This window comes from Terrapene carolina, unplaced genomic scaffold (assembly GCF_002925995.2).
Source record: "Terrapene carolina triunguis isolate 2854851 unplaced genomic scaffold, T_m_triunguis-2.0 Scaffold95, whole genome shotgun sequence".
Classification (NCBI taxonomy): Eukaryota; Metazoa; Chordata; order Testudines; family Emydidae; genus Terrapene; species Terrapene triunguis.
This window is the reverse complement of record NW_020664446.1, coordinates 44944051-44964779: the sequence shown is the minus strand read 5'-3', so window position 1 is coordinate 44964779 and position 20729 is coordinate 44944051. Positions and strand designations below refer to the sequence as shown.

Below are 20729 nucleotides of genomic sequence, written 5' to 3'. Positions count from 1 at the left end.
TGTCACTGTAATTACACACAGTAATAGTGATGCTGTGAGATATTAATACCAGCACTTCATCCTACTAATTTTCAGTCGTAATAGTTTGAAGAAACTTTGGAGTTCCTGCAAACCTCTATGGTAATTCTGTTGCATAGCCCGTTGAATGTTCTGGTGACATAAAATATATAGAAGTTACCATTTCACTGTTAAAAAATGAATTGGCATTGACAAGCTTTTAGGTTGTCAATTCTCCACAGCAAAGACTGTCTTTATCTCTCTTTGTACATCACCCAGTATAATGGGGACCCAGTCTGGATTTTGTGCTATTGTAACAGTTAATATAATGCATAAGAGTCTAGGAAAACATCTATAGATCTGGGAGATAACTGCTTGTGTAAGAAAGTAATGAAAAAAGCTGGGCTATAAACACACCGCCATTCGTGTGTTAATGAACTTTTTTCTTTTGTTTTTAAACTATGCAGTATAGTATGCATACATGATTTACCTCATTAAAACCAACACTCCTTATTTTAAAGAGTTCAGAATCTAATCCTTGCTTCTCAGAGTGGAGAAAAGGTACTCCAGTGAGTCAATATGGAAGTGGTGGTCAGTATACCAAAGCAAGAGAACTGATGAGATTAACACTCTCTACAGGAATATGAAACTTCAGTTGGATTAAAACAAATTAGATAGAAAGCTGGCAAACAAGATGTCTGAAACAGAAAAAAGTAGACATTTAAGAAATTTCCTAAATATGCCTATCTTCTCTGAATGGAGAGAAGAGATCTAGGGGATAGTCAAGAATAATTTGTAAAGAATGCATATGGTGCTGCTTCAATAAAAGTGAATAAAATGCATTGGTGCCCTAAAAGGAATAGACTACAAGAACAGAGGCATTGAAATGAAAGGGTAGTAAGTTTAGAACGCAACATTATAGAGAGAGCGAGCATTTTTTTCGTTATCTGTAGAATTTGTTACTGCAAGTGTGTGAGATGGTTCTTTTTAAAAAAACTGGGTGATCATTAATATTGAAAGCCTTGAAAACCAATACTGTTCTGAGTAACTCAGCCTCATGCTTTAGGGCTGAAATTGATCACAAGTGGGAATTAGGAAAGCGTTATCCCTTTCTTCTACAGTAACGCATAATTTGTATTTAACAAGTATATATTATGGGAAGACGGAGGAAAGGAATGCCTTGTTTTCCTCTGAAGTATCTGGTATTTGTCACTGCTAGATGCAGGATACTGGACTATAATGGTCTTATAACTTGTTCTTGTTAGATTTCTGCATAATACTGCACATTTGGAAATGGTTTTGTGGTTAGAAAGTTTGCACTGCAGCATAGTTTATTTTTACTTAACTATTAAGCAGATTACTCTTCATTGATTAAATGTATTTCCAGGTACTCAATACTTATTTTTACCACCAAATCGCTACATTTTCCATGGGGCTGAGGTATACTCAGACTCTGAAGACGATGTCCTATCTTCTAGTTCTTGTGGAAGTAGTAGTGATAGTGGTTCTTGTCATAGTCCAAGCTTAGATGTTGAAGATGAAAGTGAGATTGAAGAATTCTATAATGGCATGGAGGAGGAGGATGCTCCAGAGAGAGAAGAGGAGACTGGATTTGGGGAAGATGGAGTTGTTCAAGATGCAGTTGGTGAACCAGCTTATATAAATGAAGCTGCAGGAATTGATCGTCCATCACACAAATTGTAAAGTAATCGTTGACTGGTTACAGGAACTTTCCCACCAGCATTAGGAGCTTTGGCATGTTGGAATGAATGTTTACTTCTGAACTTAGAGCAAGGAATCCATACGGATGTAACGTTTATAAACAACTAAAACAGATTTTCATGCAGTTTTTTTTAACTTTTTTCAATAAAATTTTGTAACTGCATTCAACACTAATTTTTTTTATTTTAAAAAGGTACTAAGAGTATCTTTAAGCAATTGTCACTATGTTCACTTTTATTAAGTTCATTTGTGTGATCAGGCATCTGTGTGTATGGGTGTATATATATATATAAACAGTATTTTTGCTTAATGAATTTCAACATATATTATTTTTAAACAGTTTTGAAAAAGCCATTGGAATGTTAAACTAATATAAAGGGAACAGCTAATCTAGACCAAAGAATGGTATTTTTACACCTCGTGGTTTATAACAGTTTGGTTTATTTATAAGCTCTTTATGCTTCTGCTAAATCTTTCGTTCTTTTACAATCTGTCATTAAACACTGGCATTTTCCAAGACTTTCTGTGGCAGCTACTTTTTGCTTTGTTACTTTGTATATTTGAGACCGTGTCAGTAGATAGTTAAAAATAAAACAAGACAGAGAGCACTTGAAAATGTTTTTGCCTTTCTGAGACTTATATAAAGTGCTCTGAAGAGGATCATGCTTAATTAGCGTTTTTGAATGATGACTGATATTTCCTGTGGACATGAAGCATTTTCTATATTGGCTCATAAAACTATAACAAGACAGTAAGAAATGTTATGAAAATATTTGTTTCTATTAAAGAAACAAATTGGATCCTCTAACTGCAGAAGTTTTTCAAGTTAATGTATAAAAGGTCTATCCGTGTAGTACTGCTTGCATAAATCCTTTCTGATAAACTGCCAAGATGTTAAAATGCAAGCTATTATGAATTTGTAAATCTCTTACTTCCAGGAGAATGTAAGTAGGGGAAGATCTTTTCCCAAATATTTGAGTGCTTAGCATTTAAACTAGTTTCTCCCCTTTCTATTACACAAAAAGCTGGCAATTAGCTGCTTACACTTCTAAAGTAATTGGTAAAATGCAGTGTAACCATAACTCAACCAGAAAGTGTGCCTCTTTGAGGTTCTGTCTCTTGTTTGGAGAATGATACCTTATTACCTACTAGTTCGGTGTTTTTGTACTAGAAAGCAAAGCAGCTACTGAAATTGGCTCCTACAGTGTATCTTCAAATGCTAGGTTGCCTTAAAACTGGATGTCACCATTTTTTTTCAACTGCAGATTTGTTTCCATGCTTTTAGAATTAAATATCTTGTAAAATTGCACAGTATAGTAGTAAGTGAAGCATTTGTTTTCTATAAACCACTTCCATGCAACACTGACCCAAAAGAACTCTACAGACATAGATTATTCATACTTTGCTTGAATATTTATTACATTTTGGAATATATATAGTAGCTGTTCTTTAAACATAAAATCTGTTAAGTAATTCAGAGACTTTCAAATGTATTAAGAATGGCCTTCTGTGTTCATCTAAAAAATGTTCACATGTTGTCTCATGGTCCAAATTTTAAGACAGATTTCATTTGGCTACATTAAAGAATGCAGTATGTTTAGTTTTCACTTGCATGTCACAATGTATTAGTTTGTGCTATAGGAGATATTTTAAATTGAAAGATTTTGTTTTAAATTATTTTTACAGTGAGGATTGTTTTCTGCTTTTATATTGTATATAGCGTCTTTTATGTAATCTACTGACATACATTTTGTAGAAGACTGTTTAAAATGACTGGCTCTCTTCCTGCAACTTTTGAAATACAAACCCGTGTTTTATACTCGTACACTCTGTTCTAAAGTCTATTAAAATTGTCATTTGACTTTATTCCTGTTAAGAATTTGTGTACAAAGCTTTAAGGTGTCTTATAAAAGTTATAAATTTGTCAACAGCTGTCATATGAAATATTTACAGGTGCAGGCTATGAAACATATTTATTGTGGCTCTTTTTCTCCCTTACAGTTTATTTTAGTGAATCTGAAAAGATAGCCACGTGCTGGTGCTAGAGCTTCTCTGTGTAGGACGGACACAGTAGTGCCTAAGAGTTGTTTTTTTTTTCCCCTTACCCATTGAGTGGCCCCCTGAAAAAGAAAGCAGGAGTGGTGATTGAACAGCCAACTCTCAATTTCCATGAAATCTTTAACCTCTTAAACAGTGAAGAACCATCCTCCCTGTGCCTTATTTCACATATAGCAAGCTATGAAAACCTTTAGTTGAAGGTGGGCAGCAATAAATTAACACATATACATTTGCAGACATCTGTTTTGGTCACTACATTCAGCACAGTACCCAAGACCAGCTCTTTGCAAAGTAACTGCTCTAAAGGTATGTAACTGTGTGTAGACTAGCAATCTAGCCAATTAGAAGTTAGCAATAATTCTCCCCAGCTTTATGGTGTTGGGTTGTTGTTGTTTTTTAAGTTACAGAATGGTAAGATCCAGTGTTTTACTCTTCCTTTAAAGGGCTTTTTTACTTCTGTCTACCCCAAGACATGTGTTAACATATTGGATGACGTCTAAAAGCATGTAACCTCTTGGTACTTTGTCCAAGTGCTTGTGTGAGACTTGCTATCCGGAGACCAAATAAAAAAGGGGTAAGAAAATCAAATATAGAGGCACATTGTTCCTTAAAAGTACTGTAAAGTCAGAGCATTTAAACTGACAAGCCTGAACTGACTGTGCCTGGCTCGGGGTTGCTATCTGAATTCAGAGCCTTTCATTTCACGATTAGCATTTCACTCTACCTTCATGACGATTCTCTACACTAGCAAATTACAGTATATTACTAGAACACAGTCTTGTATACTCTTATTTGAAATGAACAGTCTGTGTGTCATTCTTGAACTAAGGCTTGCACTTTCTGGAGGGTGGGAAAAGCATAAGCAGCAGTTTGAAAATTAGGATGCTGAATAAGTGTCATTGGTTTATGCTGAGAGCTCTTGTGATCTCAGATAGGGAATTTGAACACCTTGATTCATCCATCATATGAAATATAGTCTGAAACTTGATGCCAGGTGCATGTGTATATTATATGGGTAAATAAACGGGGGGGGGAGGGGGGAGAAATGTTCTTCCTTGAACCATCCCATCCTATCTGAGCTTAATTATGGCATCCTGAAATTCTATAACCACCATTTATTGCAAACCAGATTAATTAAATAACATTAATCTGAAAGTGTAGCAATGAAAGCATAAGATAGCACTCAGATTTTTACACATCAATCATACAATTCTGAAAGTGCTTTACAGGTGGGGGTGAGAACTAATTATAAATGTGGGGGGATTTAAGTTAGAGCTGTCATATCTGTTTTTATCTCTGACTCAGTAGCAAGAGCTGCTTCTGCTCCTTAATGGCTCTGTTCCCAGGGCCGGTGCAAGGAAGTTTCGCGCCCTAGGCGAAACGTCCACCTTGTGCCCCCCCCCCCCCTCCGGCAGCCCCCCCCCCCCCCTCCGCCCCCCCCCCCCGGCCCGGGGAGCCGTACGGCAGCTCCCCCCCTTGCCCTGAGGCAGCTTCCCACCCCCTGGCTTGGGGTTCCATGCGGCAGCTCTGACCCAGGGGTTCCCCTGGGCTGCCAGTGGCGCGCTGACCCGGGGAACCCCTGGGATACCGGGGGCAGCTCAGACTCCCTCTCAGCACAGCGGCCACTGTTAAAAAAAAAAAATTGGGGGTGCTACTTTTTGGCGCCCCCAAATCTTGGCGCCCTAGGCAACTGCCTAGTTGGCCTAAATGGTAACACCGGCCCTGTCTGTTCCAGCAATATTTTGGCAGAAGCAGAGTCCCAAAACAAATCATGCCCTCTCCCTCCATTTTGCACACTGTACTTTTCTATAGCATGTGACTACATTATTAAACATTTTTATCAATGGAATTAAGTTCACATATTTTAGCTAGAGTTACAGGATAAATTTCCAGGAAAAAAATATTGACCCTCATAGTTCTTTGTTTGCCGAGTGATCAGCATTCTACATTGACTGTCTAGAAATCCAAAAGATATTGCTAATTGTCATTTACTGTCCTCTACCATTTTAAGATTTAAAACCCACTCTGTGAAGAACTATTTTCCAAATCCATTTTAAGGACCTTCATTATCCTTTCACAACATGCAAATGAAAAACAGAGTATTTATCTATACATTTGGGACCAGAACTGTAACTTTTAGCAACAATTTAAACTCTTAGATTTAACTCAGCCATTAACCCATTGTCTGTCTATTAGGAATTTAGTTGAGCCCTATAACATAATTTGGATTGGGTCCTTAATGTGTATATCCAGGCAAATTAAAATCGAGTTTCTGGTCTCCAGCTTCTTCTAAATGCATGTCAATTACTTTAACCTTTGGGCTGTTAATGTGACCTAACTCAGCCTGACATCGCTATCAACCTATTACCCTCTTCTTTTTTATTTTTAAGATCCTCCTGCAGTTTTTCTTGCACAGTGCCTTGACTTCCTCTACTCTAACCCCTACCTTGATCTGCTCCATTCCACTGAAACAGCCCTTGCTAAGTGCTTGTCTACCCAAAGCCCAACTTTTTGCTGTACATCAGATAACACACCGCACAGAAGCCTCAGTAATAGTGTGCACAAGGGCTGGTGTGTCCTCTGTAAGTGCATGTCGTGTACACAAAGCAGTGGTGTGCTGTGGACTGAGGGCATAGCATTCTTAGAGGATATCCCATCGGCCTTTGCTGTTGTGTGTGCGCATTATGGGATGCCAGGCTAGTTCACATTTTTTTAAATTCCATGATTCAGCTGTCTTCATCCTATACCTCCTTTATGGTTGGGCTAGGGCTATTTTTGAATTGCTGTTGGCCAGCATGGACCCAAGTGCTCCATGACACTGTGCTGTCAACTGCAAATATATAGAGGCTGCCTGGCCTGTATTTCAGCATGTAAAGCCAGATTAGTTTGACTGTGGACTTCACCATCTGCACCACCGAGCAGATATGGTGGCAGTGGCAGCAGCTCCTCCGGTATCAGGAGGGTCTTCAATGGCAGTGGAACTGGGATGTGGATGAGGAAGAAGAAGAAGAAGATCGCAAGCAATCGATAGTAGAGGACCAGTTCCTGAAGCATGCAGTGCCATTTCTGGGCTTGGAAAACCAGCGTGGATTGGTGGGAAAAGATCATTCTGCAGACCTGGGATGACTACCTGCAGTGAGAGAATTTCAGGATAGAGAAGGGAACTCTTGGAAATCTGTGCTGAACTAACCCAGGAGCTGTAGAAGCAGTATACTGACATGCGATGCCCCATACTCATGAACAAGCTGATTGCAACTGCCATCCAGAAGCTGGCCACTCCTGAATGCAGTTGATCTGTAGTGAACCAATTTGGTGTGGTGAAATCAGCTTTGGGACCATTGTCATGCAGGTGTGAGATGCCATAGAAAAGGTACTTTTGCACTGGGTTAGAACATAAGAATGACCAGACTGGGTCAGACCAATGGTTCATCTAGCCGAGTATCCTGTCTTCTGACAGTGGCAAATGCCAGTTGCTTAAGAGGAAATGAACAGAAGAGGCAATCATCGAGTGATCCATCCCATCATCCACAGGCTAGGGACACCCAGCGCATGGGGTTACAACCCTAACCATCTTGATGTATAGCCATTGATGTACCTATCCTCCATGAACTTATCTAGTTCGTTTTTGAACCCTGTTATAGTTTTGGCCTTCACAACATACCCTGGCAATGAGTTCCACAGGTTAACTGTGAATTGTGTGAAGATGTAATTCCTTTTGTTTTAAACGTGGGTGACTTCTGGTTCTTATGTTATGTGAAGGGTTAAATAACACTTCCTTATTCACTTTCTCCACACCCATCATAATTTTAAAGTTACAAAGTTTGGTAATGCTCAGGAGGTTATTGATGGCTTTGCACACAGGGGATTCCCAAACTTTATTGAAGCAATTGATGGGACCCATGCATACTATTTTCCCCTCCACTCACCATTAGGGCTTAGAATTCATAAACAAGCAGACGTATTTCTCCATGGTGCTCCAAAGGCTTGTTGACCACCATGGCAGGTTTATGGACATAAATTCTGCATGGTCTGGAAGGTTCCACAATGCTAGGATCTTTCAGAACTCAGCTCTATTTAAATTAATGGAGAAAGGACTGTTTATTCCTGGAAACGCTGTGGTCATTACTCCTGGGGGACCCAGTTTACCACTCCGTTTCCCTGACTAATGAAGCTATTCACAGGCCTCTTGAACAGAAGGAAGGACCAGTTTAACTACAACCTTAGTAGTTGCAGGATGAATGGGCAGTGCATTTGGCTATTTGAAAGGTAGATGGCACTTTATGGAATAGGATGGACACAGCAGAAAAAAAACGCCAAGGATTATAGCAGCATGTTGTATTTTCCACAATATTTGTGAGAGTAAGGAGGAAAGCCTTGGGTGTGAGCTGAAGTGCAAAGATTTGCTCAGCGGTTTGAGCAATCAACATCCAATACAAAATGCAAACAGCTGAGGGAATATTGTCAGTGGTGCCTAGTCTTATTTTGAGTTTCAGGCCTGAAATTGTGCAGTTGGACATCCAGCTGTTAACCCATGTAGGTATGGGGTAAGGTGGAAGTATTTTTTGTAGTTCAGTGTTGTTTATGGTGGGTGGAAGTACAATGTTGTGGCAATTCCTATTGTACCTTGTGTCTTTGCCAACATGTTTGTAAAACCTTATGAATTAATGCAAACTATTATTTTAGGTGTAAAAATAACTGACTCCTTATAAATGAATTTTTAAAAATTATTATTAAACAACCTATTATGTAACAAACAAATGAAATGCAAAGTAATGCATATTGGAAAACATAATCCCAACTATATATATAAAATGATGGGGTCTAAATTAGCTGTTACCACTCAATAAAGAGATCTTAGAGTCATGGATAGTTCTCTGAAAACATCCACTCAATGTGAAGCAGCTGTCAAAAAAGCGAACAGAATGTTGGGAATCATTAAGAAAGGGATAGATAATAAGACAGAAAATATCATATTGCCTCTATATAAATCCATGGTATGCCCACATCTTGAATACTGCATGCAGATCTGGACACCCATCTCAAAAAAAATATTGGAATTCGAAAAGGTTCAGAAAAGGGCAACAAAAATTATTAGGGGTTGTGGAATGGCTTCTATATGAGGAGCTATTAATAAGACTGGGACTTTTCAGCTTGGAAAAAAGACAATTGCGGAGATAAAGGAAGAGGGAGGCAAGCGTCAGGACCCAAGTGGGCCCTGGGTGATCACTACTTCCCACCACCCAACACAGATGTAATGAGGTTGAGTAGTGCCCGTATAAGAAAAATTAAAACTATTGATTATTCCTCAAAAAAGGTTTTTAATGACTTTCGACTATAAAAGCAAGACAGACAAAATAAGAAAAGCAAGAATAAAGACCAGCACTGAATAAGGATTAATATAAATGGCAAGTTATACTGAAGATAAGCACAAGTACATGTAAAGTTATTATTCATTAGCTATTTACTACTATTCTTAACACTATAGTATCGATACAACTTGAGATCAATTCTGCCTGAGCAACCAGACTTCTTTACTCCATAACCTTACCCTGCATTTGCCTGAGAATGCGTTACCCTTCAGTCGGCTGTTTTCCGCACTGGCCAGGTACAGACAGTCGTGAAGTGGACGGCCCTTCAGTTCAGGGGGTGTGGGTCAGGTTTCCCTTATGACCGAAACACACACAGTCCCGTGCCTTTGTACTTTTTATCTGATCTGTCCACCATGTCTTAAAACAGACCGACCAATTAGGGTCAGCCAAATCTTTATTGTGGTTAGCATTGTAGCCTTGGCTGTATAATTTATGCTTACTTATCTCCTTGTGTCGCTTTGACCGTATAATTTATACTTACTTATTTTCTTGTAGCCAGTTATTTTAATTGTGAGTTAGACAAGCTGTGCCCGGGGGCACAATTTATCTCCTTTTATAGGAGTTAGAACGTGTTATCTGGTTGCAGCACGTTTTGACCACAATTCTTAGCTTACTTCTGCAAAGCTTGCCCTCTTCACCTCTGCAAAGCATGCCCTTTTTACCTTTGCAAAGCAAAGTTAGAGGCCTAACACTGACAATACTTTTGTTCATTTTAAGCTTGCAATACTTTTGCTCAGAGATTAATCACAACAACTAAGGGGGGATATGATAGAGATCTATAAAATCAAGACTGCTGCAAAGAAAGTAAATAAAGAAGTGTTATTTTCTCCTTCTCATAACACAAGAACTAAGGGGTCACCAAATGAAATTAATAGGCAGCAGGTTTAAAACAAACAAAAGGATAAGACGGTTACTCACCGTTGTAACTGTTGTTCTTCGAGATGTGTTGCTCATATCCATTCCAGTTAGGTGTGCGCGCGCCACATGCACGATCGTCGGAAGATTTTTACCCTAGCAACCCCCGGTGGGTCGGCTGTGGAGCCCCCTGGAGTGGCGCCTTCATGGCGCTGGATATATACCCCAGCCAACCCGGCGCCCCCTCAGTTCCTTCTTGCCGGCTACTCCGACAGTGGGGAAGGGGGGCGGGTTTGGAATGGATATGAGCAACACATCTCGAAGAACAACAGTTACAACGGTGAGTAACCGTCTTTTCTTCTTCGAGTGCTTGCTCATATCCATTCCAGTTAGGTGACTCCCAAGCCCCACCTAGGAGGCGGGGTCGGAGCGAGACATTGCTGTGTGCAGAACCGCTGACCCGAAAGCAGCATCGTCTCTGGATTGTTGCACCAGCGCATAGTGAGTAGCGAATGTGTGGACCAATGACCACACTGCGGCTCTACAGATGTCGTGGATCAGGACTTGAGCCAGGAAGGCAGTCGAGGAGGCCTGGGCCCTCGTGGAATGAGCGGTTAGGCGTGGCGTCGGTACACCGGCCAGGTCGTAGCAAGCACGAATACAGGACGTGATCCAAGAGGACAGGCACTGTGAAGAGACCGGTGAGCCTTTCATCCGGTCGGCCACCGCAACGAAGAGTTGCGTCGTCTTCCTAAATGGCTTTGTACGATCAATATAGAAAGCCAGGGCCCTGCGAACGTCCAAAGAATGTAAACGCTGGTCTTGACGAGTAGCGTGTGGTTTCGGATGGAAAACCGGGAGGAATATATCCTGGTTCATGTGGAAAGGAGAAACTACCTTGGGAAGAAAGGCAGGATGGGGGCGAAGCTGCACCTTGTCCTTATGGAACACCGTGTAAGGGGGCTCGGACGTCAGCGCCCTGAGTTCCGAGACGCGCCGTGCTGATGTGATGGCTACGAGGAAGGCTGTCTTCCAGGATAAGTACAGGAGTGAGCAGGTCACCAATGGTTCAAACGGAGGCCCTGTGAGCCTGGAGAGAACGAGGTTGAGGTCCCACGTCGGAACCGGCTGTCGTTGCTGTGGGTACAGCCGGTCTAAGCCCTTGAGGAATCTAACGACCATCGGGTTAGAGAAGACCAAGGACGTGAGTTCTCCTGGGTGGAAAGCCGAAATAGCGGCGAGGTGAACCTTGATTGAAGATATCGCCAAGCCTTGCTGTCTTAGGGACAGGAGATATTCCAGTATAAGTGGGATAGGTGCCTGCGAGGGAGACGTAGCTCGTTGCTCACACCAACAGGAGAACCGCTTCCACTTGGCTAGATAAGTGGTCCGCGTAGAGGGCTTTCTACTTCCCAGCAGAACCTGCTGGACGGCCTGCGAGCATTGCCGCTCTGTCCGACTCAACCATGAAGCATCCACGCCGTGAGGTGGAGTGACTGCAGGTCGGGGTGACACACCCGGCCGTGGTCCTGGGAGATGAGGTCCCGACTCAAGGGGAGCGTGATCGGCGTTTGTACTGAAAGCTCCAGCAGCGTGGTGTACCAGTGCTGCCTCGGCCAAGCGGGAGCGACTAGAATTACCCGCGCATGGTCCCTGCGGATCTTGAGCAGCACCCTGTGGACCAGCGGAAATGGAAGAAAGGCGTAGAACAGGTGGTCCTTCCATGTTAGAAGGAAGGCGTCTGACCGAGAGCCTGGGGCTTGCCCGTGTAGGGAGCAGAATGCCTGGCACTTCCTGTTGGCCCGAGATGCGAAGAGGTCGACCTGGGGAAATCCCCACCTCTGGAAGACGGAATAGATGACGTCCGGACGAATTGACCACTCGTGCGTCTGGAAGGACCTGCTGAGACGGTCCGCCAGCGTATTCTGGACTCCAGGAAGGAACGATGCCATGAGATGTATCGAGTGGGCGATGCAGAAGTCCCACAGGCGAATGGCCTCTTGGCATAGGAGCTGCAGGGTCTGCTGCAGCTCTGGTGGCAAGCCTGACACCTGGAGCCAGGAGATTCGCCGCATAGCTATCCCCGAAGCCAGGGTCCTAGCGGCCGAGTCAGCTATGTCGAGGGAGGCTTGCAGGGAGGTACGTGCCACCCGCTTACCCTCCTCTACCAAGGCCCCGAACTCTTCCCTCGATTCCTGAGGAACCAGCTCCTTAAATTTCCCCATCGAGGACCAAGAGTTAAAACTGTAGCGGCTCAGGAGCGCCTGCTGATTAGCCGCTCGAAGTTGGAGCCCTCCCGCGGAATAGACCTTGCGTCCGAACAAATCGAAGCGCTTAGCGTCCTTCGATTTGGGCGCAGCAGCCTGCTGGCCATGGCGCTCCCGTGCATTGACTGATGAGACCACCAATGAGCACGGCTGGGGATCGGTATACAAGTACTCGTGGTCTTTTGAGGGCACAAAGTACTTCCTCTCCACCCCTCTGGCCGTGGGTGGAATAGAGGCCGGGGTTTGCCAGATAGTGGTGGCGTTCGCCTGTATGGTGCAGATAAGCGGTAACGCCACCCTAGATGGGGCATCGGCTGAGAGGATGTTTACGACTGGATCATGAACCTCCACAATCTCCTCCACCTGGAGGTCCATATTGCGCGCCACCCGGCGCAACAGGTCCTGGTGAGCCCGAAGGTCTATAGGAGGCGGACCCATGGCGGATGTACCCGCTACGGCCTCATCGGGGGAGGAGGAGGAAGATGCCCCCGGTGGCAAGGGGTCCAATGGCGGATCCTGTTCCAGGTGTTCCTGGAGCTGGGCATCACCTGCCCCTGGGTCCAAGGCCTCCGCCGATGTGGGCACTGGAGCCTCCATGCCACCTGGAGGAGGGCAGGAGATGGTGGACTCCGGGACCCTGGGCTCGGAACGTGCCGAGCGGGAGGCAGATGGTGGGCCCCCTTGTGCCTGGTGATAGGCCCAAGGAGTCCAAAAGGACCAATGCGCAGGTCCCTATGTAGGGTCCTCGGCCGTCTCCTGCAAATGGCCGACATCTGCTGCCTCCGATGAGCGGGATGCAGACCTCGACGGCCACGGCGGTGCCGAGCGCGATGCCGCCGGCACCGGATGGTACGGTGCCGGTCGTAGGGCGATCTGTCCCTGCGCGGTGCCGGTGAGCGGTGCCGGGATCGGGATCGGTGCCGGTAGTCTCGCCAGTGCCGAGATCCAGATCTGGAGCGGGACGACGACCGCGACGAGACCCGGTACCGGGAGCGGCCCCTCGAGCCCGAGCGGCGCTCGTACCGGTGCCGGGAGCTCCGCCTCGAGCCTGATCGGTGCCGGTCGTCGCGACGGTGCCGAGATGTCGAACGGCGTCGCGAAGATGATCTCGGCCGCGAGTACGACCGGTGCCGAGGTGATATTCGGCGCCGGGACTCCGAGCGGTGTCGGGACCTGCTCCGAGACCTGGAGCGGTGCCGAGAGTCCAGAGCTGGAGACGGTGGGCGCACCATGGCAGGCTTGCCCCTGGACTGCACCACGCGTGGAGCTACCGGTGCCGGAAGTTGCCACGGCGCCGGCTCCGTGAAGGCGATAAGGTCCCTCGCCGTCGCAAATGTCTCCGGGGTGGAAGGGAGACAAGGTTCCACCACCAGCCTAGGTGGTGAAACAGTCCGCACCGGACTCAACGGCCTCGGTGCCGGAGTCGACGGTGTGGCCGCCTGCTTCTGGCGGTCCAACGGCGGACGTGGCTCTACCCCCGGCACCGGGGGAGCCGGCGTCTTCAGCGCGGCCATGTCCTGAGCCTTGCGGGCCTTCTTATGGCCCGGAGAGAGGGATCGGCGCCGAGTCCCCTGAGGCGGGCGCGGTGCGGACGTCGGCTGGTGCCGAGATGACTTGTCCGCCGCACCGGTCGGAGCCGCCGGTGCGCTGCGCACCGAGGCGCTCGGTGCCGGGGCTGGGCGCGCCGAGGGAGGATCCGGGCTAAGTGCCGCCTCCATGAGGAGCTGCCGAAGCCTAAAGTCCCGCTCCTTTCTTGTCCGAGGCTTGAAGGCCTTGCAGATTGGGCACTTATCTGCTGGATGGGCTTCCCCGAGGCACTTCAAGCAGGAGGTGTGCGGGTCGCTTGTGGGCATAGGCTTCCCGCAGGACGCGCACGGCTTAAAGCCAGGAGGCTTGGGCATGAGCCCGGCTATGCGCCAGGGGAAAAAGGGGGGGAGAACGACCCCCTTAATCCCCGCTAACAATTTACAACTATACAAAAACTAAACGAATAACTATCTAAGAACTTTAACAACCATAAACAACTATCTACACTGATGAAAACGAGTAAAGCTAGGGAGTGTGGAGACCAGCTATGCCGTGCTCCACAGTTCCAACGACCGTCAGGGGCGGTAAGAAGGAACTGAGGGGGCGCCGGGTCGGCTGGGGTATATATCCAGCGCCATGAAGGCGCCACTCCAGGGGGCTCCACAGCCGACCCACCGGGGGTTGCTAGGGTAAAAATCTTCCGACGATCGTGCACGCGGCGCGCGCACACCTAACTGGAATGGATATGAGCAAGCACTCGAAGAAGAAGTATTTTTTCACACAACGCATAGTCAACCTGTGAATGCCTTGCCAGAGGATGTTGTGAAGGCCAAGACTAGAACAGGGTTCAAAAAGGAACTAGATAAGTTCATGGAGGATAGGTCCATCAATGGCTACAAGACAGGATGGGCAGGTATGGTGTCCCTAGCCTCTGTTTCCCAGAAGCTGGGAATGGGCGACGGGATGGATCACTTGATGATTCCCTGTTCTGTTCATTCCCTCTGGAGCACCTAGCATTGGTCACAGTCAGAAGACACGATACTGGGCTAGATGGACCTTTGGTCTGACCCAGTATGGCCGTTCTTATGTTCTTCCACTGAAATGATAAACTGGAAAAAAAAAATCTTGTCTAATTACAAAGAACACTTTCATCAAACCAGCAGTGAAAAAAAACCACAGTAAAGTATAACAGTGACGTGCAGGGCACAATGCAAGAGGGGTGTTGGGCTTAAAGTCACAGGCAAGTATACATCTTGGATCTTACTCTTCTGTTTTGTGGGACTTCTGACATGGAGTGTCATGTCAAAGTTACCAGAATGATAGAGGGATCAAAAGACTGCTGGGGTCCCAGGTACCATAGTTCTTGGTGTCCTGGGCTGGGAGGGGAATGTCCTCTGGGAGCAGTGGTGCAAGAGTAGGGAGAAAGGGGATGTTTGTTTACAGTAGTCTGTGCTGTCCAGGGGCTGCATAACATGGCTGGATGCTGGTCTGCAGTACAGTGGAGTCGCATCATAGGCGCATTTAACTTACGTGATTTTAACTATACGTGCTAGGCAAAATAAAAGAGAAAAATAACAATTTAAATACTGTACCTGTAGTGTGGGCAATTCCGCCCGCCATTCCACTCAATGAGCGTTTGACTATACGTGATTTTCGCTTTACGCACTGACTTCAGAACCTAACCCCCGCGTAAGATGCGACTCCCCAGTACTGCATTGCTGGTAACATGCACTGCAACAGGGCCTTTTGGCTTTGCATTGCCTCTGCATCTCCTTGTCTTTCTCCATACTGTCTTTGGCTATGTCAATGTTTTCTCTAGCACCTGCCATGCTATCCTTTACCACTGCAATGATCTCCCTGGAAAGCTCCTGATCAGTTTCCCTCCCTGTCTTCAATTATTGCTTCCACCTCTCCACTTTTTTCTTTTCTTTTTTTGACTCTAACGATGTCTGCAAACATTTAATCACAAGTTTTCCCATTTTCTCCCTCTCACATTTGTCAGCTGCTCAGCCTTACTCCTCATTATCTGGCTGGTGCAGTGCCATAGCTATGGGGTTATTTAAAAAAAAAAAAAAAAAAAAAAAAGGCAAGCAGTTGTTATTTGTTTATATTCTAGGAAGGCTGTGATAAGCATTCTTTTTTCATGCATTTCTGGCTTTTCCATTCTGAGATTCCTCCCAGATTTGGGGGAATCTCAGAGACAGTAAGTGATGTGTGCACTGGGATTTTTGTCTGTGCCGTACATGCTGTGGGGTTTTGCCATTGCGACTTGGAAGCTGGGGTGGGAATTATCTTCATGATCTGGGGATGGCATTGGGAATTATGTTCCCAGTCTGGCTTTACTTTGCCTTGGAGGTGCTTATATGGTATAGGAGGGGTTATCAGGTGAATCTGGGGGGTGAGCTTAACTGTAATCTCTACATCTCCTGTAGGCTGTCCTGACTCTGGATGATGATACATTGAGAAGAGTGACTAGCTGTCTGTGACTTGCCTTATTCAAAAAGGGCATACCAGCAAGATACACTGTGAAATGATTCACCAAGATGGTTGATCCTCTCCCCCCCCCCCCCCCCAAAGTGGAAAGGAGTCGTGAACTACACTGGAGAGAAAGGCTGTGTGGCTATTCCTCATAATCTCCTAATAAAAAACAAGCAATTTCTTAGCCTTAAATTTTGCTTTATCTCCCCCACAGACATGTTGAAAGTGCAGAGAAAAGTAGATAGGGTCCTGCAATGATTACTTGAAGCATTCACTGATACCAGTCTGTAAGCACGCATGTTACAGGGCATTTACAGAAGAGCTGTACTTTTTGTGGCTTTGCAGGCATGCAATGTCCATGTCTACTCATGTAAAATGAGAACACCAACCAAACTTCTTTTCCTGTAACCACTGTCTGAATAAACTTTACATTTCACACAAAATAATGTTTTCCTTATTCGAAACTCTTATGGGAGCGGGTGGGGTAGAGACTGCAGTTGTGTCATCTTGCTGACCGCCATCTTGCGGTGGTGAACGTATTTTATTTTTGGTTGTGTATGGTTTTGGGGGAGGGGGGGGCACATCCACCAGGCACAACAGCTGAGTGAAGTGGGGAGGAAATAGATACATGTGCACATGCCTTTCTCAGCATGGGTCTGAGAATAGTTGGTAGTTGGGGCTTTAGCATGAGACGAGACCAGTTGTCCAGCCGGAGCAGCCATCACTTTGGAAAGGGGTACCGATGGGGGAGGAGGAGAGGTGGGAGATGGGACAGCATGGGCCAATGGAAGGAGGGAGGGAGGGACATTGGACTTAGAAAGGCTTTGAGCTGGCATTCACCTGCAATGGCTGCAGCCATGGGGCACCCGGAACAGAAGCTAGCATGACAGTATACCATAATAATAATAATAATTAATTAATAAAACTTAAATAGTAAAATCATTAAAAAAATTAAAATGTACATGTCAAGGTTCCCTCCATAGGATCAGCCGCCTCCGTCCTGGTTTGGGTTGCTTGCTGGGAATCAAAGTTGGTTGCTGCAGGGCAGGAATCAGTCTTCAGCCTGGCTAACAGCAGGGTCCTGAGTCCCAACAGATCAGGGTTTCCAGGGAGATCTTCACTGGCCTCCTTGTGCTCATGAATCTTGCTGGTCATCCTTGAGGAGGAGGGGTGTGTGGAGTGAGATTGCAGCCAGCAGCTTTCACACGCTGCCTGGGGTAGGTGGTCCTGTAGTTTGATAAAATCCTGTCCAGCTCCTCAAAAAATTGACAGGTTACATGTCCCCTGCTAGATGTTTTCCTGCTGTCCCTCATTTTAATATAGGTGCTTCTGAGCAGTTTTCTTTTTATCCAGCACCACTTGGCATCTCAGTCATGGCCCCTAGCAGACATCGGCCTATCAATAACTACAAAAAGGTCTTTACTGTAGTGGCTGGCCACAAAGGCTTCCTGCCCCAACAATTCTCCCCAGAAGGCAATGAGACCCAGAGTCTCGGTGAGGCTTCAAGCAGCTGCTCAAAGCACATTATAAGGCTTCTGAAGTATTGCAGGTATTGTGATTAAACAGGAATCCAGGAGCAAATAGACAAAATCTGACTATGCACCATCTTATAAATGGGGGAGAGGACAGCCGGGGATAATTTGGCTCCAGAGCAGGAGCGGAGGCACAGGTGAACCGACAAGTCAGTAACGGTCACCTGCAAAACAGTGTAGGATAGCCAGTGGAAGACTGCCAAAGTAGTTCGCAGCAACATTGTGTGCACACAAACAACAGTCGCTTTGAAACAAAGGTTTGCACTTGAAACTAGACTCCAGAGTTTATGATAAATGCAGAGTTAGTACACTACAATGAGTTAGGCTGTGTATATGAAAGCATTTTCAAAGTGGATTAATTTGAAAAGTTCCAATTAAACCAACCTTGTAGACAAGCCCTATGTCACCATGACCGCTTCCTTTCAAAGTGTAAGGGTATATTTTCCATCATTCTCAATCTTTCGTCTACTGTTGATATCAGCTACATACTTTTTGAGACTAGAGCTGGGCAAAATGTTTTTGTAGAAACATTTTTTTCTACAAAAATTGGCTTTAAAATCCAAATGGAAATTTTAAAAATTTTAAACTTTAAAATTCTCCAAGTTTGTGGATGAAATACCAGAAAATCAAAAAAGTTTTGTTAAAAAATGTTGGCTTTCCCATTTCAAAAAATCTGAAAGAGTTACTGAAAATTTTTCAAATACTAGATATTTTGGGGGAGACGGATTCAATTTTCTACTGAAAAACTGGAATAAATTGCGCAAAATTTGGCATTTTTTTGGCCAGCTCACCTTGACACCCTTGGGCTTCTAGGTCTCTGTCCTTTCCTGAGTCATCATCTGTCTTGCTATCTGATCCCTTGGCATTATATTCATTAGAGAATCTTGCCTGTATGCTCGGGGTTCTGCTGATCGCCATATTTGGGGTCGGGAAGGAATTTTCCTCCAGGGTAGATTGGCAGTGGCCCTGGAGGTTTTTCGCCTTCCTCCGCAGCATAGGGCAGGGGTCGCAAGCTGGAAGATTCTCTGCGTCTTGAAGTCTTTCGATCACGATCTGGAGACTTCAACAGCAGAGCTAAGGGAAAGTGGGGGGGTCAGCTTTTGTGGCCTGCATCATGCAGGGGGTCAGACTAGATGACCATATTGGTCCCTTCTGACCTTAAAGTCTATGAGTCTATGAGTCTATTATTTCCTCCCCTCTTTTGGTACTCCCCAGGGCTTTTCCCTTGTTGTCCTCTTTCCCACTGATGACATCATCTGCTCCTCTAACCTTCCAATACCTTTATACTGATTCTTTTCTCCTCTGACCTCTCCCATTTAGTCCATGTTCACAGTTTCTTATCTCTCTCTGATAGCTCCTCATAAATATGGTGCCATTTTCTTTTCCACGAAACATAGCAAAAACAACTCAGCATTCCCCCCCTCCCCACTACAGCTTCCACCATTGCTACCCTGTAGAGGAGCTGCATCAATGGTAGACCAAAGTTGAAGAACTGCTAAAAATTCTCACAATTCTCAGTGACTATATCTTTTAAAAATTTTCTTTACAGCTACAGCTACATGTTATTGGTAATAAACACTAATGAGAGTTCTGCTTCTGTTGGCATCTTCTCTTTGAAATTAACTGTAATCCCAAAAGCTTTTATTTTGGTAGTTGTAATGTTCTGTTAAAAACTCAGCTCTGAATCCATAAGGACATTATCGTCAAATGGAGCTTCTTAAATACATTACAGCAAATAAGATAAAATATTTTTTGCCCAAGTTACCAAAGTTACCATATTAACCAATGGCGACCTCACAAAGGAAGAGACATCAAGGACAGGAAAAGTATCCACAACATTTACTGAACTTAACATATGGAAATCAGTGATATCCGGCATCAGAACAAAACTGAGGATTTTCAACTCAGAGATAGCTGTATGTTAGCACTGAGACTAGGAGAGCTGGAGATCTACCAAAACGTTTAGACAGAAAACCAGACACCTTCAAAAATAAGTGCCTACAAAAGATTCTATGCATTGGTTGGAAAACCTTCATCACCAACAAAGAGATCCAAGAAATAACCAACCAGCAGCTCACTTCCACCAGAATCAGAAGGAAGCACTGGGGCGTGTATTTTGGATGCCAACACAGACTCCCATATGAAGCTTCAAGTGGAAACAAACTGACAGGAGCAAATGAGGGCGCTCAAGAGTGTAGTGTTAGAATCAGCTACTCATCAGAATTAGCTATCTTGCTGTTACAGAGCATGTTCAAGCAATCTGAAGTCCTAACAGTGTCATGTTTAGATCCTGTTTTGCAACCAGAGAAAGGTTGCAGCCAGGGTGGAGAAGATCGTGCATTACAATTAATCCACCCAGTTTAGCTACGCACATCGAACCCAAAACACTATCAATCACTGGAGCCTTGTCCAGAAAATGTTTAACCCACACCCCACACATGTAACCCATATGCTTATATTGCAATTGTGTTTTGTTTTTTTCATAAATCCAAAGAGACAGAAGAATTGGGAAGGAGAAATTGATTTCAGTTAGGATACTATGGCCCAGATCTTCAAAGGTCTTTAGGCTCCTAGCTTCTTCCATGGAAGTTCGGGGAGGCGGGGGGATTTAGGGGTAGCTAAAGTCAACCTGGGGGGAGGAATATCCCATCCCTCAGAATAAGCTACCCTAGGAGAAAGTTGGGAGTAGCTACTTAGATAGGGAAGCAAAAACTGATTTGCCGAGTCCAGCCAGCAATTTATTATTTAAAGGTGAGTTTTTTGCCAGAGGGAAAACACATAGAAATTGCTCTTCCTGCAGCAAACAGCGTGGTTCTAAACCGCAGTAACTTTCCCCAGTTGTCATTTGCCCGACAGACAGCAAAGCACCGTGTGCTACTCACCTCCCTCCACGGCAGCCAGCTCTCGATGGCCCCCTGACACCT

General features: G+C 45.0%; 1 protein-coding gene across 1 annotated transcript in view; it reads left to right on the top strand.

Moving 5' to 3' along the window:
• SIRT1 (sirtuin 1) overlaps nucleotides 1-2503 on the top strand; it is a 28766-nt gene extending 26263 nt beyond the window's left edge. The window contains exon 9 of the mRNA XM_026650947.2: nucleotides 1385-2503. Within this exon, the coding sequence (XP_026506732.1) occupies nucleotides 1385-1701 (317 nt within the window). The 3' untranslated portion in view covers nucleotides 1702-2503. The remainder of the gene's footprint in view (nucleotides 1-1384) is intronic.
• Nucleotides 2504-20729: the final 18226 nt, after the last annotated feature.